At 35.1% G+C, this 26,908-nt stretch overlaps 3 protein-coding genes across 3 annotated transcripts; 2 read left to right on the top strand and 1 right to left on the bottom strand.

The window, feature by feature from the left end:
* Nucleotides 1-1,470: 1,470 nt before the first annotated feature.
* LOC133697368 (chalcone--flavanone isomerase-like) lies at nt 1,471-3,890 on the bottom strand. The gene is made up of 4 exons (XM_062119851.1): nt 3,733-3,890; nt 3,444-3,602; nt 2,002-2,225; nt 1,471-1,862 (listed from the first exon to the last, which is right to left on the bottom strand). The coding sequence occupies exons 1-4, from the start codon at nt 3,836-3,838 to the stop codon at nt 1,680-1,682; spliced, it is 672 nt and encodes a 223-aa protein (XP_061975835.1). The 5' UTR covers nt 3,839-3,890; the 3' UTR covers nt 1,471-1,679.
* Nucleotides 3,891-12,759: 8,869 nt separating this feature from the next.
* On the top strand, nt 12,760-21,339 carry LOC133697169 (uncharacterized). The gene is made up of 18 exons (XM_062119572.1): nt 12,760-13,132; nt 13,273-13,500; nt 13,597-13,692; nt 14,099-14,151; nt 14,465-14,561; nt 14,887-14,960; nt 15,634-15,751; nt 16,306-16,416; nt 17,329-17,405; nt 17,853-17,919; nt 18,713-18,778; nt 19,000-19,107; nt 19,229-19,359; nt 19,514-19,580; nt 19,727-19,794; nt 19,877-19,970; nt 20,560-20,630; nt 20,741-21,339. Exons 1-18 carry the CDS (start codon nt 12,983-12,985, stop codon nt 21,114-21,116), a joined length of 2,052 nt encoding a protein of 683 aa, XP_061975556.1. The 5' UTR covers nt 12,760-12,982; the 3' UTR covers nt 21,117-21,339.
* A 3,757-nt stretch (nt 21,340-25,096) lies between these two features.
* On the top strand, nt 25,097-26,583 carry LOC133695627 (probable membrane-associated kinase regulator 4). The gene has a single exon (XM_062117539.1). It carries the CDS (start codon nt 25,109-25,111, stop codon nt 26,318-26,320), a length of 1,212 nt encoding a protein of 403 aa, XP_061973523.1. The 5' UTR covers nt 25,097-25,108; the 3' UTR covers nt 26,321-26,583.
* Nucleotides 26,584-26,908: the final 325 nt, after the last annotated feature.

The following is a 26,908-nucleotide window of genomic DNA, read 5'->3' on the forward strand; positions in this document are numbered from 1 at the left end:
GCTAACCCAAACATTCATATTAATAAAAAAAAATGAAAAAGATTGTTAATTTAATAATAATAATAAAAGAGAATGGTAGATGCTCTTGTGTGTATAAAGTCCGATTTACAGTAGTATTGTGAATAGAAAATATACACCATTGTAAATGATTTGTTACGTGGAAAAGCTAATACACATGTTTGTACGCAGTAATAAACTATTGAAGTTTTAATCAGAGTTTTATAATTTTGTCAAGCTAGTTATAGACTTCTTTGATTTTTTTATTATATTTTTTTATTTTCAATGCCAGAATAGGCTGATAATAACAAGAAAACTACCTTATCGAGGCCTTAGCTCTGCTTTAATTATCTATCCCTTTGTATCAAAAATAAAAAGCAAGAAAACTACATACCTGACCTCGCCGCCACCCGAGTTGGCTCTCCAGACTCCAGAAGAGAGAATGAGATATTAGGCTCCAAGTGTGGGTACAGAACATCTGGCAGTGGCATAAACTCCAAGGCAGAGATAAAAGGGACCTCCCCATCTCTTGTCTGCACCAAGCACACTGTAAGAACCGCTGATTTCTGTAAACTGTACACAATCTCGTGATAAATGGGCCCACTTCTCGAAGCTGTATTAACCGTAGACCATTTTCCGCCGTTTAGATGAAGATCAAATGTTGGAGGATTTGAGAGTCCATCATAGTTGCCATAGAAGAACCCGGCTCGGATCACGTATCGTAGAGTTTTGTGCAGAAACATGGTCGGGGGAAATGTATAACAATTTTGGTCCGTCTGATCAGGGAAGACTCGGAGAGTGTTCATCTCAGTGGCTGCTGATCCAGGACACGTTTGTTGATGCCTGATCGAGTGAAGTCTTCATCCGTGTCCCACGTGGTCATGTTGGGATCAACTCGGGTGACTCCACTGCCACAGTCGATCCACCATCCAACATGGTCCAGGGAATCTGATAATCCATTAACTGAAGTTTCATGGCATTTACAGCAAATCTGTTCGTTCATAGACTTTATTTTAATTTAAAGCACAAAATAATATAAGATGGTTGATGTAAACGACGTCTGAGTCAATCAAATACTAATTATGTAAAAAAAATAAAATAGATTGAAGGTTTTTTCTTAAGAAATTATAGCATTGGAAGTTACCCTGAGAAGCAGCATTCTGCAATTGAAGGACCGTGAAAACCAAAAGAATCCACAAAATTTTACCCATGAACATAGAAGAGGGCGATTATACAAAGATGCAGAGTTTATGTTCTTTGCCAATATGGTGGGAGTTGACAGGGAGACGTGGTGTTAAATAACTTCTAGCTAAACCTTGTAATCTACAAACAATTCTTGATTTTTCGGATCTACAACTAATTAAGACCTTTGGATATTGTCATTCGTCAATAATATTTTATCAACGAGTATACATCCTAGGAGATGAGTAGGCAAGCTTTTGTCCGACCAAACAGCTACTTAGCAGACAGATATAACAAAGAAAAATCACACCACCTCGGAAAAGATAGAAGGAAGTTACAGAAGCTGCGAAACGTTACAGTACTTTATTGTTACAATGGAAAAGCTTGAGCCTGAAATCTCATAAAAAACGAGCATGAATGCCGGTTGAGCTTCAAGCTCATCGGCAATCAACCTTTATTTATGATAGTAACAACAAGGTTTTCCTAAAAACAGCTATGCCTCAGTTCCCATTTTCATTACTTTCTTTCAGCAATTCTGATAATGTTGTAGCCAAACTTTGTTTTGCTGCAGGAGACACACCGTGCTTGCCAATCATTGACTCTAGCACAGCCTCTGAAAGTAGCTTATTCTCTATCACTGCATTCTCGATTTCTGGTACAGACCCATCTTTTGAGAAGCTAATCTGTAATTAGAGAGGGTGAATAATACGAAATATCAGTTACGAGCGCCGAGTTTCATTAAAGAGCTTTCCAGCAAACACGTGCGAGTATCCACTACACTATGATAAAAATTCTCAACAAAAATTAACATGATACACTTACAGCTAATGATCCATGGGGTGATAGTGTGAAAAGAATAGAGGAGCCAGGGGGGAAGGTTTCTTCCTTGAAGACCTCTCGAAATTTCTCAATGGCTTTGGCTTCTGCATCGGTGTAAATTCCCAAAGATTTCCAAATGTTAGCACAATTCTCCGCAACCTTCTCCGAATATTGGAGGCCCGTTAATGGCAATATCATCGTCACCCGCATGAATTTCTCAAAGGGACCTTGAATATGGTATAAGGAAATATACTTAGATTTTTAGATAAAATGCATAATCAGCAATGCTATGAATTGACTAGAAACTCAGACCAAGAAAGATCCAATACTCGTGCTCTTGCATAATTGCAAAATCTCTAAACATTTTCCATATTTAGAGATTTCAATGAAACTCCTCGTTTTCACAGTAATTTAAATTTGAATTTAAATTACTAACAGATATAGTAGTGTAATTTTTATTTACTTTTTCACCATGTTAATGCACGAAGTAAAAATCCAATCATGGTAGTAACCCAAACATGAAATTATTTGATGCAAAGCTTTGATGATTGAACTTAAATTCCGTATTTAATCCACACACCTCGATAACTATTTGCAGGCAAGACAAATGAATTATTAGCTAGACGTAATTGCCAATTAAAACCTAATAGATGGACCTAGCCGGTCGAGCAAAGGCGTGGAAAAGGAGATTCCTAACGTTTTTATTACTTTAAATTAGGCCAACGTCAGGGATATTTAATTTTTTTTACAAAAGTATTTTTTTTATTAAATGATATGTCATTTGTTAGATGAAAATGTTTTAAATTCACGAATCATGAATTTTATTACATTTAATGATATAATAATAAAAATAGAATACATTAAACCATCAATCATGTGATATCGTTTTATTTAACAAAACAATTTTAATAAAAAAATAAAAATAATTATCATTTCTTTTTTTAGTTTTGTAATAAACAGGCTGCAACCCTCAGTTTAAAGTATTTTTTAAATTTTTTTAAATTATTTATATATCATATATTAAATCGATATAAAAATATAAAAAAAAAATTAAATTTTGAGGTCCCAAACATGCCCCCGGGAACCCCCAGACTAAATATCTCTGTCTCAGTAACTATACTCATTACGGACGCAATAATTGTTGCAAATGCGTTAGTCAAACGCAATGTCAAGGTATTGGTTGGCAGTGCATTGTGGTTCACTTATTTTTTAAACTTTTTGAGTTTTTAATTAATTTATTTTATATTTTTAATAGTTTTAATGTCTGATGTAAAAGAAATTAAAAATTTTAAAAATAATATTTTAATATATTTTTTTAAAAAAATACTTTAAGAACGTCCTGAGGACACTCCGAAAGACGCCTGACTGATCAAAATTGCCGTGTTGTAACAAAGTAACCGAAGATTTAGCCGAAATCCCGTCTAAGACAGAACATAAGTACTTACCTCTAACAATATCTCTAAAGAACTCGACGGAATCCGCCAACTCCTTGGCAATCTTGCCCTTCCATTTAGCAGCAAGTGACTCCAAGGACTTATCCTCCAAGTACACTCCTATAGCCGTGAACTTTATGAACTTGCCTTCAATCTCTAATCCTCTAACCCCTGCTCACGTTAGCACAAAGCAATAGAAATAAAGAAACCAAGTTGGTAATAATAAATTAAAAAAAAACCTCTGTACTGATTACATGATATTGATTAGCATAAGCAACGGGTGTGTGGATTAATCAAGCACCTGCACCACCGAGGAAGAGAGTGTTGTTTGAAGCCGGAGGTTTCACCGCCGGCGGGAACGTGACATTCTCGATTTGAATTTCGGAGAGAGGTACTGCAGGAGTCATTGTTTTTGTTTTGCGTCAGCTGTGTCTGACAGCTTTCAAACGAGTAGTTTTATAGGGAGTTGGTGGGTGGGGTAAGTTCGTGAATTTGAAGATGTATAGGGGTTATTTAGAGTCACAGTTGATTTTAATAATTAGTAGCTGGTGGCCGTTGAAGGGGACAGGTGGTCTCGCCGTTGTGGTAGATGCACGTGGAGGCACGCGGTGCCAGCCAATCCAGTCAGGTCCGGCCTTTGAAAACTGGAGATGGAAGAGTAGATGTACAAAAATGCGCGAAAAGAGCTTTATAGTCAATGCCTAGATTGGTGAGCATTAATGGGAGGATGGTTGGTACAGAGCCCAGACAATGGGGAGCCTTTCCGACTTGAATTAAGAGTATTTCTCCTGGGCTTCCCATATAGGCTCTGGTGGCATTGGATTAGCTTCCTATAGGTCCAGCTTTCTCGTACAGTTTGGGGAGAAAGACCGACAAAGATTTTTATTCTGGATTTATTACATGGATTTATCACAGCTATATGAGAGTGTAGTGTGGGGTTAACTGTTTTTTAAAATGTATTTTTTATTTAAAAATATATTAAAATAATATTTTTTAATTTAAAAAAATTAATTTTGATCTTAATACATCAAAATAATTTAAAAATATTATTTTAAAGTAAAAATATAAAAAAAATAATTTTTTTTAAATTTAAAATGTAAAAACAAACCACTTATATCTATTCAAATAAGCTTTACAAAAACCATTGATACAGTATCTATGTAAAAAAAAGATTAGGGTTTTATTTATTGATACAGTATCTATGTAAAAAAAAGATTAGGGTTTTATTTATCAAATTCAATTTAAGATAATAATATGGAGAACAAACTTACCTATAATTTAAATAAATAATGAAAAAAAAACAATATATGTAGCTATATGAGACACAAATTTAGTGAAATTCTGTGTGGAATGTGGTAGTTCAAATTTTAATTCGATATGTGGTTACCGAAACTAGTTATTTGTGCATAAGTTGTTGTGTGAAGGTTGCATACTATTATCTGTTTGTTTTTTTTTTTTTAGCTATGCAGTGGGAGGAGGGAGAAGGGTAGGCTAATTCGACTCTTTAACACTGTAACTGCCCTCACTTGCACATGGATAGTTTTATTGATAAAAACAAAGAGGAGGAGGAGCAGAAAACATCCAGTGTTTGTTTCAGGAGTGATCATTTTTTATTCGGTTTGGTTTTATATAAAAAAAACCAAACTGAATTTTTTTTTAAAACCGAAACCAGTTCAAATCGACCAGTTTCGGTTCGGCTTTGTTTGGACAAAAACCGGTTCAAACCGATTTGACTCGGTTTTTTCATTTTAGCTCGGTTTTTTGGTTTGACTCAGTTTTTTCTGGTTTTTTAGTTTGGTTTGGTTTGTTTTTTTAATTTCAAACTTATAAAATCGAACCAAACCGGTTTTTTTTTCAAAATTTTAATCGGTTTTTTTTCACGGTTTGATTTTTTTATTATTTTTTTTGGTTTTCTTAATTTTTTCAGTTTTTTTGTTCACCCTTAGTTTGTAAACCCCGGGGAAAAATACAGGTTGCTTAGATTGCAAACTAACTACATGAGAAATAAAAGTGAAGAAATTCATGCATATGGTTAAATAAAAACAGGAATTTAGAAATTTTTGGATATAAGTTTATGGACGAAATATTTAGAGACAATATAAATCAACCCGAAAATGTTGAGGGAGGGAGTAAATTAAAGAAAATAAGATAAACTAAAAAGAAGTGGGGGCAAAACGAATACATTTAAAGAAAATGGGGTCTAAATGCAAATAAGAATAATTATAGAGCATAAATACTACTCTTCTTACCAAAAATAGATCTGCAACTATCGTGAAGAAAGAAGAGAGGGAGTTTTGGTATCTATTTCTACAAATCAAGAAAGAAACACCAAAATTTCAAGAACCCATCCAAGATTAAGGGTTTATAGATGGAATAAACACTTGTGGGCAAGTGATTAACAAGGAAATTGAACAAGAAGAGAAGATGGAGGGCTGACTATCATTAGATAAGAAAGGAGGAAGTTGAAAATCTTCAATTGGTTGAAGATCAAAACCTTAATTCGTACCGGGTAAGGTGTTCTAAACATGATCTTATAAGTCATTTTAAATTCGATAAGGAATTGATGCCTTGATGTGAATTATAGATTAGGGTTTTTAGACTTAAATTTAGGGGAAAAGTATTTGTTGTAAAAATTAAGTTAATTCATGTGTGGAATGTGATTTGGGGACGTGAAACCATGATAATTTACCCAGAAAATATAGTTTGGGAAATTTATGTGTGAAGGGAAGGGGGGTGACGAATCTGGACAGACTCGTCTCCTGACTTTCAGTAAGATTTCGGATAGGAGGATGAGGGAGAACCAGTGTCCTTCATAGAAATTATAGTTTTGGATGTTAGCTAACTAAGGAAATTGGTCTTGCTCAATTTAGAGTTGTAGAACTCCAGTTATGGGTTATCAACCGAGACTGGGTTATGACAGACCCTGTAGAGCAGTAAGTCTGATTTTTGATGAGCAATTATAACTATCTTAGGGGCAGAACTGGGTTCTCCTTCCTCAGAGGACTTGTAGCCCCATGTCATAGTTTTCCAACGAGACCAATCTTGCTTGCAACGGAGTTCTATAACTCTAGATATAGTTAAAAATCTGAAGAGAGGTCGGACAGTAACAGTTCAATGTCTAGACAGTAACAGTTCAAAAATCAGACAGTAACAGTTCAAAAATGGACTGTAACAGTTGGACAATAACAGTCCAAGCATCTGTTAATGAGCGATTTTGACTACCTTAGAAGCAGAACTGGGTTCTTCCCAAAACATAGAACTTGTAGCCTCATGTCTTACCTTTTCAACGCCATAAATTTCACTTGAATTGGAGTTCTATAACTCTAGATATAGTTAAAAATCTGAGTAGAGGTCAGACAGTAACAGTTCAAAAATGGACAGTAACAGTTGGACAGTAACAGTCCAAGCATCTGTTAATGAGCGATTTTGACTACCTTTAGAAATAGAATTGGGTTCTTTCCAAAATATAGAACTTGTAGCCTCATGTCTTACCTTTTCCACGCCACATATTTTGCTTGAATCGGAGTTCTATAACTCCAAATATAGTTAAAAATCTGAGGAGAGGTCAGACAGTAACAGTTCAAAAATGGACAGTAACAGTCCAAACGTTTGTTAATGAGCGATTTTGATTATCTTAGAGGCAGAACTGGGTTCTTCCCAAAACATAGAACTTGTAGCCTCATGTCTTACCTTTCCAACACCATAAATTTTGCTTGAATCGAGGTTCTATAACTCCAAATATAGTTAAATATCTAAGGAGAGGTCAGATGGTAACAATTCAAAAATAGACAGTAACAATTGGACAGTAACAGTCCAAGTGTTTGTTTATGAGCGATTTTAACTACCTTAAAGGCAGAACTAGGTTCTTCCCAAACATAGAACTTGTAGCCTCATGTCTTACCTTTCCAACGCTATAAATTTCGCTTGAATTGGAGTTCTATAACTCCAGATATAGTTAAAAATATGAGAAGAGGTCAGACAGTAACAGTTCAAAAATGGACAGTAACAGTTGGACAATAACAGTCCAAGTGTTTGTTAATGAGTAATTTTGACTACCGTAAAGGCAGAACTAGGTTCTTCCCAAAACATAGAACTTGTAGCCTCATGTCTTACCTTTCTAACGCCATAAATTTCGCTTGAATTGGAGTTCTATAACTCCATATATAGTTAAAAATCTGAGAAGATGTCAAACAGTAACAGTTCAAAAATGGACAGTAACAGTTGGACAGTAACAATCCAAGCATTTGTTAATGAGCAATTTTAACTACCTTAGAGGCAAACCTGAGTTCTTCCCAAAACATAGAACTTGTAGCCTCATGTCTTAGCTTTCCAACCCCATAAAATTTCACTTGAATCGGAGTTCTATAACTCCAGATATAGTTAAAAATCTGAAGAGAGGTCAGACAGTAACAGTTCAAAGATGAAGCAGTAACAGTTGGACAGTGAAAGTCCAAATATAAAGAAAGGAATGATAACTAGGATTGGACAAAGAACGACAGTAATAATGAGTGAAATGAGAAAAACATAAAGTACTAAGAAATGACTGAAAGAAAGACTTATTGGTTGTTGATATGGTTATTATAAAACATATCCTTGAGTGAGGAAAATTTATGAGATAAACCTGTGATTTGTAGGAGGGACCACAAACATGATACAACAGCAGCAGCAGGGGAGCACGAGTAGAGCTTCTATTGCAGGTAGGTGATTCACACCTATGCTTCCTAGTTAAATTCCATGATTTAATATATTTTGATGTGAAATGTGAATTACTGAATGTATGTGTATTCAAGGTGAAAAGTTGTTATGTGAATTGCCAAGTGATGAAATTATCACTGGAAAAGGAAAATATGAGAAATGTGATTTGAGGCATAAACTAGCATACATTAAGTGTATATTAGGATCCCGGGTAAGGGGATCACCATGTATTGTCTAGCATACATTGAGTGTATGTTAGGATCCCGGGTAAGGGGATCTCCACGTATTGGCTACCATACATTCAGTGTATGTTAGGATCCCGGGTAGGGGGATCACCATGGAATGGCCAGCATACATTCAGTGTATGTTAGGATTCCAGGTAAAGGGATCGCCTTATATCGACTCCTATGGGGTGGTGATGACGATACCAATGAAATTGGTATCGGGAATGTGATAAGCAAAAGTAATCACGTTGATGTCTAGAATGAAGGTTGATAGTGGTAGAGGGAACGATTATCAATAGTTGAATAAGGAAGAGATTTTAAATAAAAAAAACTAGAAGGGAGAAGTAAATGAAATATGAATGCATGTTGCCCTGTTGAAATTATTAGATATTCATATTGTTATATTTATGAAAATATTCACCTCGCAATAATATGTATTTTGTTTCAGGATCATCGCATGCATGACAGGAGTAGATCCTAACTTATGTTTCCTTTTTGAAGTCTAGGTTCTAGGGAGTATACCCTTGTATTTTATAAACATGAAAATGGTTGTATAACTTAATTTGTATAATAAATGTTTAAACTTGATTGGATGAATTTAACGTTGTAGTTTATATAACCATATTTCATGTCTATGAATTTATATTTATTTAAATTATCCATCCATAATGATATTTTTGTTATATCATGCATATCATAAATAATATGGTCGATAGGTGTGAGTATAATTGTGGAATTGAAACCCAGGTTGATTGGGTCGAGAATTAAGTTATGAGATGCGAACTGTTAGAAGTGTAAACATGTTACATGTCGGTAAATTGGGACCTTCCGGTATAGGGGGGCTCCGTCGAAATTTTCGATAGATGTTAACACGAAAACCGTGGGACTCCGTCGAAATTTTCGATAGATGTTAACACGAAAACCGTGAATATGTGTGTGTGTGTGTGTGTGTATATATAATTTAACTTCTATGTTTTTTTATTGACATGAGATTGTGGTTTTATCCTAGAAATGGGGGATGTTACATAGTCTGTCTCCCTTTACCGAAAAGCAATGCATGGGCTTGAACCGGGCTAGTGTTTCAACCATGGTCGAACAGATTCCAATCTAGCTCACACAACTTGTGATCAAGGCTGGGAACTAAAAAAACTGAAAAAAAACTTTTAAATAAATCTAAAATATTTTCTTAAAATAAATATAGTAAAAATATTTATTTGGCTGAGGTTTAGTATTTCAAGTCCAAAATATATAATGGAGTCCAAATAATAGGTTTGGGCATGAAAACCAAGCCTAAAAACAAAATTTTCTAAAATAAATCTAATAAAAAATATTTAGAGTATGTTTGGCAGTGTAGTAGCGATTGCTTTTCAAATAACTTTTCGTGCTGAAATGCATGCCAATGATTTTTTTTATTTTTTAAAAATTATTTTTGATATCAGCATATTAAAATGATTCAAAATATACAAACTATATTAAATTTTAATAAAACAATTAAATTTTTTGAAAACACGGTTTTCACCGCGTTTCCAAATGGTTTGTTATTAGACTAAGGTTTAGTATTTCAAGTCCACGGTACAATCAAGTCCAAAAAATAAGTTCGGACATAATAACCCAAGCCTAAAAACCCAAAAAGCCTGGGCTCGGTGTCCAAGCTCAACTTATAGTATTGATGTGACTTTCTTATGGTTAAATAATGAATTTTGAAGGGAAAAAAAATGCTATTTTTCCATATCTTGAAAGTTGTATGGTATAAAATACATATTTAGTGCGCAGGAGGAATTGCTTTGACTGTTGTAGCTGCATCCAGCATACATGCTTGAAATTTCTATTACATATTTTAGCTTCAATGTAAATATTTATTGGACTCGGGTTTAGTATTTAGGTGCGCGGGAAGAATTGGTTCAGTTTGTAAATTCCCATATCTTCAACCGTGGTCGAACTGGTCCCAACCCACAACGTTTGTGATCGAGGTATTGCTTGCTGATACATTCTAATAAATAAAAAAAAACAAAAAAAAAACCATCAGAATTGATACAAAAAATTCCCTTTGAATAAATCCAAAGTCTGGACTTAGAATGACGAACCCAAAGTACAATAGAGGCCCTAGAAAAATAGACTTGAGTATGGTAGCTTGATCTCAACACTCAAAAAATACGAGCTCGTGCTACTACCCAAGCTTAACTCCTCATAGGACATGGGCTCGAGCAAGAAGCCCGAGTCCATGTAGGGTACGCACCCAGCACCTTGTGGGCTCAGACTTGAGAGCGCGTCTTGAGCCTAATATTTTTGGATGTAACTAACATGCCTATATCCATTTCGTACCTTTAAATGGGTCCAAGCCCAACTTTTGCCAAGGATTTTTCTAGGATTCCACATGGATTCCTTGATTTTTTATACCGATTTAATACATATTATTTTAAGTAACATATAACTAAAAATATCACAAAGAGCTACAAATATATCATATATCATTTCAATCAAAAGTTCACAATATCTTTATTTTTTACTAAATGTATATTTTCAGAGGATCTTTTTTTATAATATCTTTGCATTATTTCTCTTTAAAAAATTATTGATTATATTGTTGATGAGTCCCAACATCTATCAAATGAGACTTTTAATAGGTATCAACGGCCGATCACTTAGCCTACCGGACATAACTTACTATTAGTTACCAACTTTCTGAGTTTCTCATATCAAGTCATCATATAAATTAACTACCAAAAATAAATCAGATTACTTAAATTAAGAGACCAAACAATCATCTAACACATTAATTTTATTCCCAAGTGCCTTTGAATTTTAGTTCTCATCACTTGCAAATCCTAGTTTTCAAAGCTCTACATGAATGTATTCTTAATATAACTTTTTTGTTTAATGAGGATGATATTAGTACCGGAGCTTTAAATCTTTTTGAAAGTGCTATTTAGCTGAAGAACCCTTTTGATTAAAAAAACATCGAGACTTTTGTGAATACAACAAAGTTTATTCAACATCAGCTCAAAAACCAATTTTTTTCCTTTCCTTTTCTTTTTGCCTGTTTATATTTTCTCGACTACCAAAATATCATGGATTCTAATCAATCCAAACCTCAAGGCTCGGACCTTATCCAATCCTTTCTCGGTTTCTGGACCATTTAGCCAAGCCCGGGTCCAATTCTTTTAATCACATCACATGTACCCCCACTCGGCTTTATGAAAGTCCCTGGTCTGGTTTTCGAGGATTTCAAATTCGAATGCAGCTCTGTTCAACTCCCGCGTGACGTGTTTGACATTACAATGTAAATTATTTTAAATTGAAAATATAATAAAATTATTATATATATATATTTAAAAATTGATTTTAACAGATTAAAATTATTAAAAATATCTAAAAAATATTAATTTGAAAAGCACAACTTATTATAACACAAAATTGTTATTTACAATTCGTATTAAAATAACAAGCATGAAAACTAAGTTTTTAAATTTTTTTATGTTAAAAAATATTTAATTTAATTATTTCAAACCAAAAACTAAACCGTAGAAATTTATGTTTATTTTCAAATATTGAAAATCACCGATAAAAATAAATAGCTCCTCAAAAAATTTACGAGAATGGCCAAACAAAAGTACATATCTAGCCAGGCTAATATATAGGATAACAACAAACCGTGTTGACTGCGTCTAGAAGTTCATCATACATATTTATGTTTTTTTTAAAGGTTAAATATAAAGGTTAGTTTTAACCGAGTCATTTATACATTAATTGATGCATTTGCGAAAAGAAAGGTAAGAGAAATTCTTACCTTGTTTTTTAAGACTCCAATCTCGCATGATAATGTGACAGCATAATCGTTACTTGATGAAATCAAATCTCGAAATAAACTATCTAGTAAAGAATTTAGTTATAACAGTTTTAGATTAAAAAATTTAATTTTTTTATATTTTCAGATTCAAGCTTTTTGGTTATTAAAATGATGGTCACTGAAAGCTTACATCGTCGTTAATTTCAGGATCAATGAAATTAGTCGAGGTACATATAAACTGACCCAAACATCCACATTAATAATAATAAAAAATCTCAAAACACTATTTCTTTTTTACCATGAAGTTAGAAATTAAGCATGGGTAAATCTTGAAAGCGTCGAGAAAGATTTTTTTCATAAATATTTATAGTCTGAACATGAGTAATATACTTAAAATCATAATTATTTAATATAAAATAGAGTTGTTTTCGAAATTGTTAATTTGTTTTTGTTGATATATAAGTTGCTTTGAAGATATTAAGAAAAAAAAAGAAGTTTATCCAAAAATCTTACACGAATGATGTCTAATTATCAATTAATCAATACAAGCAAGCATGCAAATAGACCGGTAGGTCGATGTGGGTCCCCATTTAAGAAACCACTCAGCACGACGTCACTTCATCATGACTTCCAGACGCTTGACACACGGCCAAATCTCGTCTCATCTTCCTCAACCCCAAAAACCCACAACAGTACACCGTCAGCAAAATCAGTTTCAACCATCTTCACTCCTCCTCTGACAACGCTATCCTCTTAATCTTCTTTTTAACCCCTCCTTTGTTTGTTCCTCGGAAGCATTTTTTGTTTTTTTTCCCCCTTCAAAAATTAAAAGAAAGAAAGAGAAAATGTCGTGGTTGAGATCTGCTGTGAGCAAGGCAGTGGAAGCAGGGAACAAAAACAACCTGACTCGAGCCGTCAAAAACTACGCCGACTCCGTTGTTCACCAAGCTGGTCAAGCCGTCTCTGAAGGAGCCAAAATCTTGCAAGATCGTATAGTAATCCCTCTTAACTTTGACTTTTAGTTGCGATTAGGGTTTTTGATCTGATTGGATACATTTGATTTTATTTAAAATTTCATTTAGTTTCTATATCATTTAATTATTTTATTCGTTCCGTTTTTCGTTTTTGCCTCCAGGGGAATAGGAATTATAAAAGTGCTAAGCAAACTGCTAAGAGATTAGAGGAGGTTGCAATCTCCTGTCGCGGCCTGGAGAGGGTTTTGTTGCTCAGAAGATGGTTGGTTGTGCTTAAACAATTCAATAAGCCATCAGGAGGTTTGTCTGAAGATAAACAGACATCCGTCGAGCAAAATGTTGGCCCTGATGAATCAAAGGGCATTCCAAGGAATCGCACACTGCCGGTGGTGAGCTGTTAAATATTTGCGTGGATTGAAACAACTGAACTACTAAAAGTTCCGGCTTCTCGATCTTGTTTGTCTAATTTTTTATTTGATGGACAGGTTCTGTATTATGATTCTGATGTCGGGGGTGAACCGTTGACTTTCTGGGATGTTTTTCTCCAAAGTCAAGCTCTAGAAGGAATAACAACGTCCATGGTACAGTAAAGTTATTTCAGTCCAGCTGAATAGACATGCTTAGACAGGTAGTCAGTACTGGAAATCAGTGGAGGAAGATAAACATAGAGATACCAGTATCCTCCTTTCATAACTTACTCCTACGGAGTAGTAAATGCTGATGGTTATGCTTTGCAAAAGTAGTTCTTAGTGAATGCTCTCAGGACTGTACTTTTTTTTTTTTTTTTTACAAAAGGCACAGGTGTAAGCAAGTATTGGCAATAATGTCATGATTATAATTAAGATTTTTTCACAAATTAGAACACAGTTGAGGGCATATTAGTAAACGAGTTTTAAATATGCCAAGTTGGATAGACTTTCATGTTTTCTTTCTTGTACTTTCTGATTGTGGAGTTTAACTTCAGATTATCATTTTCTTCTCATTCAGATTCTTGAAGCACCAAATGAGGAAGAAATTTCTTTGCTGCTGGAGGTGTTTAAGTGAGTATGCTAGACTGCTCAACGCATAAATGTAGGTCTGAAATGCCAGCACACATATATTTTAGGGGCTCTCTGGGACCAATCTAAAATTCTTCTTGTTAAAGGCAATGCAAGCTAAATATAGTGCTCTTGGCTTCACGGAATTTTTATTACTTCAGCTTTAATTTGGCAAGGGAATACACCCATTTTGTTTTGGGGTTCTTCTGCATTGTTTTGGATATTTAGTAAATGGTAGAGTATAGTGCTCGCTATCAATACTTGGGACAAGCATGAATTCTGCCTGAATCCCTTTTAATAATCCGGTTACTTGCAGGCTCTGTCTAACTGGAGGACAAGAAGTTCATAATGCAGTTGTGAGCAGTATACAGGATCTGGCTTCTGCTTTTGCAAGCTACCAAGATGAAGTGTTGGTAAAGACATGAAGAATACAGATTGAATTCTAATTTAGGCAAATTGCTGTGCAAAACAACCATGTCTGGGCATGCAAAATCATGTTTAAACTTATAGTATTGAAATGACTTTCTTATTGTTAAATAATGATTTTTGAAAAAGAAAAAGGCTATTTTTCCGTATCTTGGAAGTTGTCTGGTATAAAATACATAATTAGGTGCGCAGGAGGAATTGCTTTGACTGTTGTAGCTGCATCCAGCATACATGCTTGAAATTTCCATTCCATATTTTAGCTTCAATATGAAAATTTCTTGGTTGGCAATTTTTTTCCCTTTCTGGTTCCAGGTGAAGCGGGAAGAATTGCTTCAGTTTGCTCAAAATGCCATTACAGGGTTGAAAATTAATGTCCATCTTGCAAGGTTATCATCAAGAAGTTCTTATTTCTTTTTCTATTTAGTTTCTTCATGCTTTATTTTCTTGTCCTTGTTTTCTGCATTTTGGTTTGGACTGCCAACTACAGCTTTTCTGCAACTTCTACCGATGTTCCATGTGTATATTTGTGGAGGATGATGGAATTTGCATTTAGAACAAAACTTCTTCAACTGAGTTTGAACCTCTTTAAACTTAGTTGACAATTTTCCATCTAGATGTGTAAACTGGCTCTTTTGACATGGATACAAAGTTTCAATTCGCTACCTTCAGAACCACAAATACTGTATAATGCTGGTCAACACCCCCCCCCCTTTTTAATTTTGCATGCTTATTGAATAATTTAGTTAGTAGACGTGTCAACCTCTCCTTTCCCTGCATTCTGATCCACAGTCCACAAGTTTGACAATGAGACCTCTATGTTGGCAGTCCCAAGTTTTAATGACTAGGAACCTGATTATTAGTTTGTAAACTTGTACCAGAACCTGTTCTTCAGTAAGGGCTTATCATGCTGTCACCTGTGTAATACATTATGCAAACTTTTCACTATATTGATACATAAGGTACTATACCTGATATGGATATTCATATGAAATGAAGCTATGATGTTGACTGATTGTTCATTAGTTCTACTTTGCCCTTTTTGATCTTTCATGTCAACAGAATAGATGCTGAAGCTACGGTTCTGAGGAACAAACTTGATGGAATTATGCATTCCCAGAAGCCATCAAGTGAAGATCAGGAAAAGGTGTTCGATGAAAAGGCTAAAGCAACTATAGAGGTGAGCTTCAGCACGTGACAATCTCATCTTATCACTCTTCTGTGATGGGAATATGAACATTGATCTTATGCAAGGAAACCGGTTTGTGCCTATTTGATTCCTTTTTGATACATTCAATGTTAATGCCTTGTTCAGTACAAATCTACTCCAGATTTTTCTCTGAAATACAAAAAGAGACTCAAAACAGTGCAATTTGTGATGTACATTATCAATACACATACCATGTTGTTGAGGTTCTTCCGGAAAGGCGTGAATTGTGCAATAAGACATCATGGAAAAGATTGCTTGGGTTTCTATCTTTTACTCCTAAAAAATTGAACAACACAATCTCTATAATTAATTGTATGAGTGTCTACCATAAAACATAAGTTACCTAGAAATCCTTGAACTAAAAAATCACTGCCTTTATGATTTCCTTTTTGCTGCTCACTGTCTTTAAAATCTTGTTGGACATTTGGTGGTATTTGTATAGGGTTCTGGAAGCATTAAATGGTTTCGAAACCAATTGTTGCATAGAAAGCTGTAAACTAAAGATCTGACTCCTGTTTATGTAGGCACTGAAAGAAGCTCTTGCACAAATTCGAATTTGTTCCAGATTGGAAGGGCTTCTGTTGAAAAAGAAAACTTTGAACTTGGGAGACTCTCCTGACATTCATGCTCAAAAGGTATGCCACACTCATGCTGTTGGGTTTTGTCCTAGATGCTTTTTCTGAAATCCTAGCTTCATGATTGTTTTTTCCAGCTTTTATAATCTATTAGATAGCTCATGTTTTCCCTCCAAGTTTCTCTGTCATGTTGTCTTTATGCTATCATATGCAACATAGAGACTAGTGTCCATTTTAGCATGGATATCCACTGCTGGAGCTGGTGTGCTTCAGTTTTCTAAACAACAGACAGGTAGAATATTTTATAAGTGAGTGCCTGAGGGAGGGAGATAATTTCCTATATGGGATGTGAAAGACATATTCGCAGGCTTAAATTTTTATGCACAAGAAACTTTGGGAAGCAAAAAGAGCAATAATAATACTAACAGTATATGCAATGATAAGGGGTAGCATCACATAGGTTTCATGGTTGCCTATCAAAAGAGAGTAAAAGAAGAAAAGAGAAATGGCGGTAATTCAAGCATCTCAATTACAAAACTAAGGATGCTGATGACAATAGCAAAATGTTGATTTGGAGTAGCCTTTGATAAAACAATAGGCCACTTGCTGTTAATAATGAGCATATCAACACTTCTCATTCCTGTAATCATTTACTTTTGGACCGACTAAAATGACACCTATCTACTTGTCACACATCATACACTGGATTAACATAATTCTACCCAGGACTTGCATTCCAGGCCTTGTATCTATAATTTGTGAATTTGTTAGTTTTAATTTTGATACAAATATATTTCTCCCTTTCTATTTTCTTAACTTCTATTGTGTCATTAGTGATGACAGGTGTTTTTTTCTTTCGTCTTTTTTGGGTGCCAACTACCAACTCTTTATCTCTGTTTATCATATCAGTCTGAAAAGTTCTCTTAAAAGCTGTGCCAGCTGTCACCAACAATTGTTTGCTTATATGAGCAGGTTGACAAGTTGAAGGTCTTATCAGAATCTCTTGCTAGCTCTACATCAAAAGGTGAAAAGCGCATCATAGATCACAGGTATAAAGTCAATCTGAAGTATTATTTATGCAGACAAAATGGCTGGGCCCTTGTACTCTTAAAATTTCTAGACTCCTTGCATTCCATCTCACTGCATACTAAATTTCTTCACAAATTCTGTTGAGATGGCTGAACTTCACTCTTCTCCTCAAGCTGCTGAGAAGTCATTATTCGTGCTCAAATTATGATTATATCTTTGGAAAACGTACTAAAACTGTTACCTTGATTCACTTAAAATATGTTGTCTTTTCTGTGCTTGGGAAGTTCTCTGGTAAAAAGTAAAGATGATTTTTGAACTGTAAAACCTTAGACACCAAGAAACAAGACATACACTAGGGATCCTCTTGGTAGTCACTTCATAGACTTACAGTATTTGAATGTAGATATCATTGAATCTGTCATTACTTTTAGAATTTATAATCCTTACCCCATCCCCACAATTCACAGATTGCAAAAAGAAGAGGCGCTGAAAGTTCGTGTTGTCAAAGCTGATGAAGCAAATGAAAAGGAGAAGGTAATGTGGCTTCAATACCAATGCCTTTGTTGTGCACAGTTATTTTTAGATCTCAAAATAAAGGGAAAGCAGTGTTATCCTTTCCATTCTTGTTGTAAATTAAAAAATGGACAAAGAGGTCAAAACATAAGCAAGATAAAGAAAAAAGAAGAAAAATCCAACAGAAAAAGAAGTATTTCAATCAGGTGCTCGCTTTAACACCTGACGCCCACTCACGAGGTGCTCGCCTAGGCAGCACTTCATTGAAATTCATCGCCTGAGGCTAATAAAGGCGCTATGGCCTCGCCTCGCCTGGAGTGCCTCCTGACAACACTGATCATACCATGAGTTATCTTTAAAAGCTACTTTAATTTTTTGTTGTTTGATATAATACTATAAACATTTGTATGCTCATATAACTAGCTGTAGAAAACCTTCTTTTGATAGTGGTATCTTATGCTGTGATGGTCTGCATGGTCATGTGGATTTTTATTCACTCTGTATTTGGAAATTTTCCTTTTAGGATTGCCTGTTTCTTAATTGACTGCTCAGTTAATTGGCTTATCAAGAGTTCTTCTTTAGTTCATATTGTTTTTAGCATTGCATGGTTACATATCAGTTAATAGCTCTCATCTAAAGCAAATACCATGCAAAACTTACTGTCATAGTGGGTATATATTTATCCATGGTCCGTGTTTTTCTTAACCTTTGGTTATGCATTGTAGAAAATAGGATGCTACGCATGCTACAAACATGTAGCTAATGTATTTGATTTGAGGGCTATTGTGACTTCCTTGCTTTGATTTCTTTCCAGGAAATAGTAGCTGAGGTATCAGCACTTGAAAAACAAAGGGACAAACTTGAAGCTGAATTGAAAATGGTTTTACCTCTCTCTCTCTCTCTCTCTCTCTCCCCCGTTTTGCTTTGTTCAAAGGGTGCATTGTCATAATTTCGAAATTAAGTTTGGATTTTCAAGCTGGAAGTACGAGGGTATATTGACAACTGACCATCAATATCTTTTTAGTTCATGCCTTTTCTAGTTCCCTGTTCATTTACCCTTTACTGATCACAAACATTTAAAGACTGGTCCACACCATATAGGTCAATGCCTCCTTAGCTGTTGCAAATGCACGCCTTCATGATGCCAGGGAAGAGAGGGATCAGTTTGATGAAGCTAACAATCAGATAGTTGAGCATTTGAAAACAAAGGTTTGGATTTTCTCCTCTGGTTTCTTTCTACCTAATTAGGTGCAAATATAATTGTTTAATTTAAGGTCTTTGGTACTCATTATTCAGCCACGTGATGCATCTTTTTCCATGAGTTATATAGGAAGATGAGGTGTCAAAAACAATTGCTGCATGCAAGGTAGAAGCAGCTGTTCTCAGCACTTGGCTCAATTTTCTGGAAGATACTTGGCTTCTCCAGCAATCTCACACTGAAGCTAAGGAGAAGCAGCTCAAGTATGTATATCATTATGGCTTGCATATGTCATCTTTCCATGGCTAGTAGTTTTCTGTGTGTTGGTTTTGTACTTTCCACTATTGAAAAGTGCATTCCCTATCTTCTCACATATCACTTACATCATTGCTACTCGTTGCTTATTTCCCTTTCAAGTGATGAGCTGGAGAGACACGAGGACTATTTTGTGAAGTTGGCTGTTCATCTTCTCTCTGAGTACAAGGTAAATTGATATTCTTTTTGAAGAATGTTTATCCACAAACTGAACTTGTGGCTGTGACTCGCTCTTTTCTCTCACGCCCGCTCTCACATGTGCTTGTGTGACTACCATTCTTCCGTGTTCTGATGTAACTTGTATGTTCTATGCAGAAAGAGTTGGAGCCTTCTATCAGCCGCATAGAGAAATTTGTGGAAAACCTAAAGAATTTAAGTGGAGGGTAATGTAATTTGCTGCACCAATAGGTTGCTTATTGTTTCTTCCTTTATCCCATTTGCTTATTTTTTTTTTTTATAATACAGGTTGGAGATGGCATCCAGTACAGATAATGAAGATTCTAAAGAATTAAACCCGAGGAAAAATCTTGAGGAGGAATATTTGGATTATGAAGCAAAGGTATATTTCCGTGCTGTTGACATGACTGATTTATTCATAGTATTTTACTTTAACGTGTATAAAATGCTATCTTGCTGTTAAGATCCCCTTTTGTTAGACGATTCCTTAAACATGGGGTTATTTTAACAGTACCATTTATTAATCTACCAGCTTTTGGATGAAGTGTTGTGATTGAGGTGGGTTGCATAAATAATTATTGCTGGCTTATGTGTATAGTTTACAAGTATACTCTATTGGTCATCCACATTTACTGTTTATAATGTGCTATCAATGTAAACTCTTGTAAAAATCTCTCTTTCAGAAAACGTCAAGCAGAAACTCTAATGCAGTATATACTGCCTTGAGGAATATTTTGGTTCCATAACTTCTTGTCTTGCTAGTTTCAAGTTTCTTTATTATTTTCCAAAGTTTTTCCTCTTTCTATTTTTTTCTCCTTAATTTTTTGGAATTGAATTTCTCCCTTTTCTTTTTTGTGCCGAACAATTTGTTTAACTTAAAAAATCATGCCTCGTTGTGTTCCCTGCATGTACATAGCTGGCAAAAGCATCACAGACATAGATTGATATGTTAGTTTGGCTGTCTTGTCCAGATTATAACCACCTTCAGTGTAGTGGACAACATGAGAGAGCAGTTTTATGCTCAAAAAGGGGAAAGTTCTAGGTGGGATTCTGGTCCTTTCCTTGAATTCTTCATCAGTTATTTACATGTTACTATTTGATGAAAAACATATTATTCGCCTGAAAATGTCATACCTGGCCTGCTCTATCCAGGAAGGATGATACTACGGTGAAAGAGCTATTTGATGATATTGAAAAGTTGAGAGTGGAATTCGAGTCCATTGAGAGACCAAATCTAGAATTGGAGATTCCGACCCCGAAGGCTGATTCTACATCTGAGAAGCCATTGGGAAGCCCATCCCACATCTCAACACAGAATGCGACTACTCTTAAATCCAATATAGATGAGCATCCCAAAGCACCTGCAGTAGAGGCAGATGAGGTGCTCGACCCTGCAGCAGAACTTGCAAAGTTAGAGTCAGAGTTTGGGAAAGATGCTCGGGACTACTCAACTGAGGAGATCGGTGACTGGGAGTTTGATGAGCTTGAAAGGGAATTGAGATCCGGTGATACAGCAACAAATAGCTAGCTCTCTGAAAATGGCGATCCTTGTATTGAAATTTAAATCATGCAAGCCTGTGAATGCATGCATCTATATCCCCAAAAGCTGAATTTTAGATCATAAGCTTTTCGGTGTAACTTGTTTCTTCCATTGGATAAAGTTTCGATTTGTTCATTCTTCTGTAAATTGTCCACGTTGTAAAATGCAACTGATGAAACAAATTAATGGAAGTATTTGTTTGCATGTTAAAGTTTGAATCTCTTGCGGACCAACAATATTCACCTGTCCTGGAGGTGCACGCTCATGCGAAGTGGTGAAGGGCTCCACCATGTCGTGCACTAGTTACGTTGTCCTTTTGCCAAACCCGTCCTAATTGTGATTGCTATCTGGGTGTTCTGAAGTTGAGAGGATCATTCGATCTTAAAGGTGACCCTTCATACTTGCAAAGGGATGTTGGGACAAACCAGAGAATGTGGGGGCTTTGCTATCTTTCTCGATGCGAATTTATGGAAAATTGAAGGGATTGTTGCATGTATTGTCAAAAGGTTTCCATATATGTAGTCGGAATTTGTTTTATCTTTGGAGAGCACCATCATTGCGCAAGGCCTCCTATGCTCTCAACACACGATTACAGAAGCTAGTGGATCGCTAGCCCCTCCCTCCACCTAAGATCTCTTAAAAAGGCAGTCACTAAAACGACTACCAAAAGGGTTTGCTAGCAACTGTTTAGTAGCTGTTGCAATTTCTACTTTGGTTTGTGCCGGTGGGATTCCCAGCAAATGGAACCCATTTAATCGAAAACAGAGTGGTTCTACATTTCAATTGTCGAACCAATGAAATAAACTTGGCATCCTGATTTTCTGGGTGGTGGGTCACTTAGATGGATACATCTATGGCTATCCTTTGCCTGTACTTTTCGGTGTCCCTGCAGAATCCAAGTTCATTATTCAAGAGAAAATGACCATGAACAGAGATGTGATATCTACCGTAGAGGGGGAGGGAGGGGAGTTCTGATGCCATTCGTACAAAGTGCAGCCATCAGTATTCCTTGGCCATGTTAAAATCAGCATTATTTGGCTTGGTGTCAACAGATATGTTCCCACTTAACATTTCATATTTCTCCCTGTGAGTACAAGCTGAGTTCCTAACTTATCAGCGCTGCCAGTTATTTTGTTGCAGAAAATCGATTTGAGTCGAAATGTAGGAGGGTTTATCCATTATTCTTCAAATGACTCGTGTATGTATTATTCCAATTCAACCTTGTAGGCCAGCATTCTGGTTGGATTTGCATAGGCCAACAGCTTCCTCATGACAATACACGTGATGATACCTTGAACATTGCTAAAAAGACTGGAAACAACCTCTAAGATATCTAGTAGTTAGATGTGTTTTTTTGTGCTTGTTTCAAAACATGACAGCAATATATATATAACAAGCTTTTTTTTTTCGAGTTCTTGAAAGTAAGTGATGATGCCCCTTCGATCTTCCAAGTAGTTTTTTTTTTTTTTTTGTTCTCTTATATTATGTATATACTTTGAACGTAATTTATAAAAAGGTAATTATTTTCAAGAGCTAAATCACAAGAGAAAACTTGTCAACTCGAGATTTACATATGAGTTGGAAAATGCAAATAATAAAATTGAAATCAAGAATATTATCTCCTCCTAATTAATTCATTCCCACATGATGAAAATAAATAAAAAAATAAATATCTTGATTGTGCGGAGTGTGCTGAAAGGAAAAGCCAAAACAAAAGTCTCGAGCTTTGCAGGCAATCCATCCATAATCCCCCTCTCTCCACCATCAACTGTCGGATCATTTGTTGTTTTCTTGGTGAGATCACCAAATCATTTCTCTTGAAATCTTCTACTCCCGTGTCATTAATTCAAATGTAACCAAAGAAACTAGGGAGTAATTCTCAAAAAAAGAAAGAAAAGAAAAGAGAACTAGGGATTATTGACTGATGGCTATAAGAATTATGAAAAGAAAAGAAAAGATGCACACATATCAATCCATTATACAAGAAGATTTTCCAGCAAGAAACAAAGGGAAAGACAAACCCAGGAATCCAGTAAAAGTAGTAAAACCAGGTAAAGTATAAAGTGATTCCTTAGCTCTAACTATTATATATTACTCAAGAAAGGATTTTTTTACAAGTTTGTTTGGATGGTTATGGGGCACAGGAAAGGAAGAGAAACCGATGAATTATTAATTAATTATACGATGCGAGTGCATAATAAGACATGGGCTGCTTTTGAATTCGAATTTGGTTGAAAGGAGCTTGGTGAGTGTAGCAGAAGATCGATAGCAGCAGAACTCTCTGATATTATAATCTTCATCAGCATGCCCTCAAGTAAGAGTAATTAATTCTCTAACAAAGTAGAAAAAGCCATATATCGGGATGTGGGGATTCTATCCCTCGACTCCCCACACATGGGCATGCCTACTATTTTATTCACTTCCATCTGCTTTCCACCATTTGTTTTTGCTCCTGTGATTATACTAATCTGATTCTCTAATTGAATCAGCAACCTTATTAATCATTATTATCAAAAGAAAAGGAAAGGAAGAAGATTAAAGCGTGTGTTTCTGCTAGCTTCCACAGCAATTACTGCTGTGGTACTGTGAAATGAATTTTTACATATAAAATAAATAATATATCTCAATAATTAAAAAAACACATTATTTTATATTTTATAAAATTTAAAACATAATTGCAGGTGGGGCTCAGGTAAAAGTTATTTAATTAATAAAATATTTTTTTAATGTGATTGAAAAAATAAATAAAGAAGAAGCTATCAAAGTATCAAACTATTTGTCTCTGAGCAATCCAACTGATCACCTGTTAATTCAAAAATCATTTCTAACCAGTCTGACAGATTTATAAATTCATTAGTCAATACCCCTTTGAGCTGTAAGATTATTTCAGCGTGCCTAGGATCACTAAATTAGCTCTGCTCCAGAAAATCGGTACTATTATTATTATTATTATTATTATGTTTTAAAAATATCTCTAAAAATTTTAAATTTTTTAAATTTTTTATTTATTTTAAATTAATATTTTTATATTTTTAGATATTTTAATGTACTGATATCAAAAATAATTTTTAAAAAAATAAAAAAATATTATTTTGATACTTTTCTAAATGAAAGCAATTATAATCACTCTCTCAAACACATTCTAGTATGTTTATTTATGCAGTTGTGATGTTTTTTTAAAAAATAAATTTATTTTTATCTTAAATTATTTTTATAATATTTTATAATTTTGATATATTAATATTAAAATTTTAAAAAATATATTATTTTAATATATTTTTAAATAAAAAATATTTTAAAAAATAAATTACTGTCATATAAATAATGTTCAAGATGTCCACCGTGCCCTGCAAGGAACCTGAGTCATCACCAGAGCAGTAATTAATGCTTTAGGGCACAATGCTAAGCCTAAACTTCAATTTTTTATTTTTTTTTATATAAAAAAAAATCTGGTAAAATAGCCTTGAAATGTTAATCAATATCCTTTGCATTTCATAATTAAATTGGGATTTCAGCAAATTAAGGATAGATTGTTAAAAAGGTAGAGAAGTGAGAGTTGCCATTTATAAACTCCTCGGTGGGAGTTGCAACCTTTCAGATTGTCTCGTGAATTATAGAAGTTCTCGTTAAATTTATATTTCTCAAGAATTTTGTCAAGCAATATACCATGATTTGACTAATTCTTTAGGTAACGAGCTCCATTATTCTCTTCCTAAAATCAACTTTATTAAAGGAAAATGAAGAGAAGACAAGACCTCCTACTTAAGATACTATAATGAAGAGCAAAGTGAATTAATGAGCCTCGGAATATATAAATTCAAGGAAAAAGAAAAGAAATAGAGAAATGGTTCGGTGCTGGACCATTAGAGGACCTTCCATTATATTTTGGATTTTATATTTGGAAGCATACGAAATTCGGGCGATTGTCTACAGTGCAGAACTTTTCATGATTCTTAAGCATCATCATCTCGCTCTTTTAAATGGTGCACTTCCCTTCACTCCCCCCCTCACCAAACTCAGCTCCCACAAGTCACTCCACACATACAACCCTGCGGATTACCTTGAAAAACTCTTCCAAGTTGCTAGAAATGGCCATGAACGACCTCATAACATCATATGACTATGATGATGATGATGACTACATTGATCTGGAAGTAAGCTCATTCTCCAACTTCCTTTGCCACTCCATAAGCTCCCCTCCATTCCCGATAGAGTTCGAGTTCCAAATGTCCACAGTTCCACTAGAAAAAGACACCACAACTTCCCCAGCTGATGAGCTCTTCTACAAAGGCAAGCTCCTTCCCCTTCACCTTCCTCCACGTTTACAAATGGTTGAAAAAATCCTTGAAAAATCCAACTCTGAATATGATCATAGAAAAGATACATTTGAAGAATGCTTTAGCACCCCACTAATGACAACTGCCACGACACCGACTTCAACCAGTACTCCATTTGAATCCTGCAATATTTCACCTTCCGAGTCTTTTTGTGTCAGTAGAGAATTAAATCCAGAGGAGTATTTCTTTGAGTATTCAAGTGAAATCGGTGGTTTCATGGATGAAAATCCAAAGAAGTCTTGGACCAAGAAGCTTAAGCTGATCAAACAGTCCTCGCTTGGTTCAAAACTGAAGGCATCCCGGGCTTACTTCAGGTCTTTGTTTGGTAAGTCTAGTTGCTCAGATGATTCATGTACAGTGGCTACAAAAGTTGCAGATGAAGTGACAGTTTCAAAAGCCAAAGAATCTTTGAACAAATATGAGAGGCCATCAAAGAAGACGCCTTTTGGACAAATCCAGAAGGATAAATACCAAACGTCAACTACTGCAATGCAGAACATACAAAAAATCACTGAGGACGGCAGCGGTCGCCTCCACAGGAGATCATTCTCCATGGCCATCAAAAGGTATCCAAAAAACAAGTCTCTATCATCTTCGTCATCATCTGACTCGTCATCATCGTCTTCAAGCTCAACTAGTTCAAACGGGGCTCACCGGTTGCCTTTTCTAAAGAGAAGCAGCAGTGCAAAATCTGAGATTGAGAACCCAATCCAAGGAGCAATTGCACATTGCAAACAGTCCCAGCAGCTGCACCATTCGAGGAAGACTGTAAATGAAGCCAATTTATTCGCATTATCAGCTTCCAGGATTTCCATATGTGACGAACAAGAAAGACCAGTTCTTTGCAGAGGCTGATCTTTACCTATAAAGAAAAAGAAAGAGAGCGTAAATTATAACTTTGTTTCCAATGCTTTCCTTTCTCTGGTTTTGTTATATCGATCATATGTCTAGTCTGTGTTTTAACTGCTAGAACAGATCATCCTGCGGTAGCTTATGAAAATGTCTAATAAATGCTTTCTTCCTTGAAGCCAAGGTTTAATGATCGCCGATAAATATTGTAACGAGTGCTAAAGAATATGATACTTATATATCAAAAGAATGCCAAAGCTTTTTACTCACCAGAGATATTCAGGAAGCACTCCAGGAACTTGCAATCTTACATGTTCAAATTTGCAGTACTTTTGTTTCAATTCATATGCTTTAACAGCTTCAATTAGCCAACTAAACTCAACCTTGGGAAATTAAGACATCAGTAACAGAAATGCAATATTCAGCTTTCAGGCAAATGCCAAAGATTAAAACAAGGCAGAAATCAAAGACATCGTTTTATCTTATAAAGCTTATTCTCCCTTCCTATAAAGTATCAAACTGTTTCAAAGAGCATTGCCAGAGGTTTCCCGTTTCCAGGGGAGTTCAAGAGAACTTGAGAATTCTGATTTCAAT

Source organism: Populus nigra, chromosome 6, assembly GCF_951802175.1.
Source record: "Populus nigra chromosome 6, ddPopNigr1.1, whole genome shotgun sequence".
Taxonomy (NCBI): domain Eukaryota; kingdom Viridiplantae; phylum Streptophyta; class Magnoliopsida; order Malpighiales; family Salicaceae; genus Populus; species Populus nigra.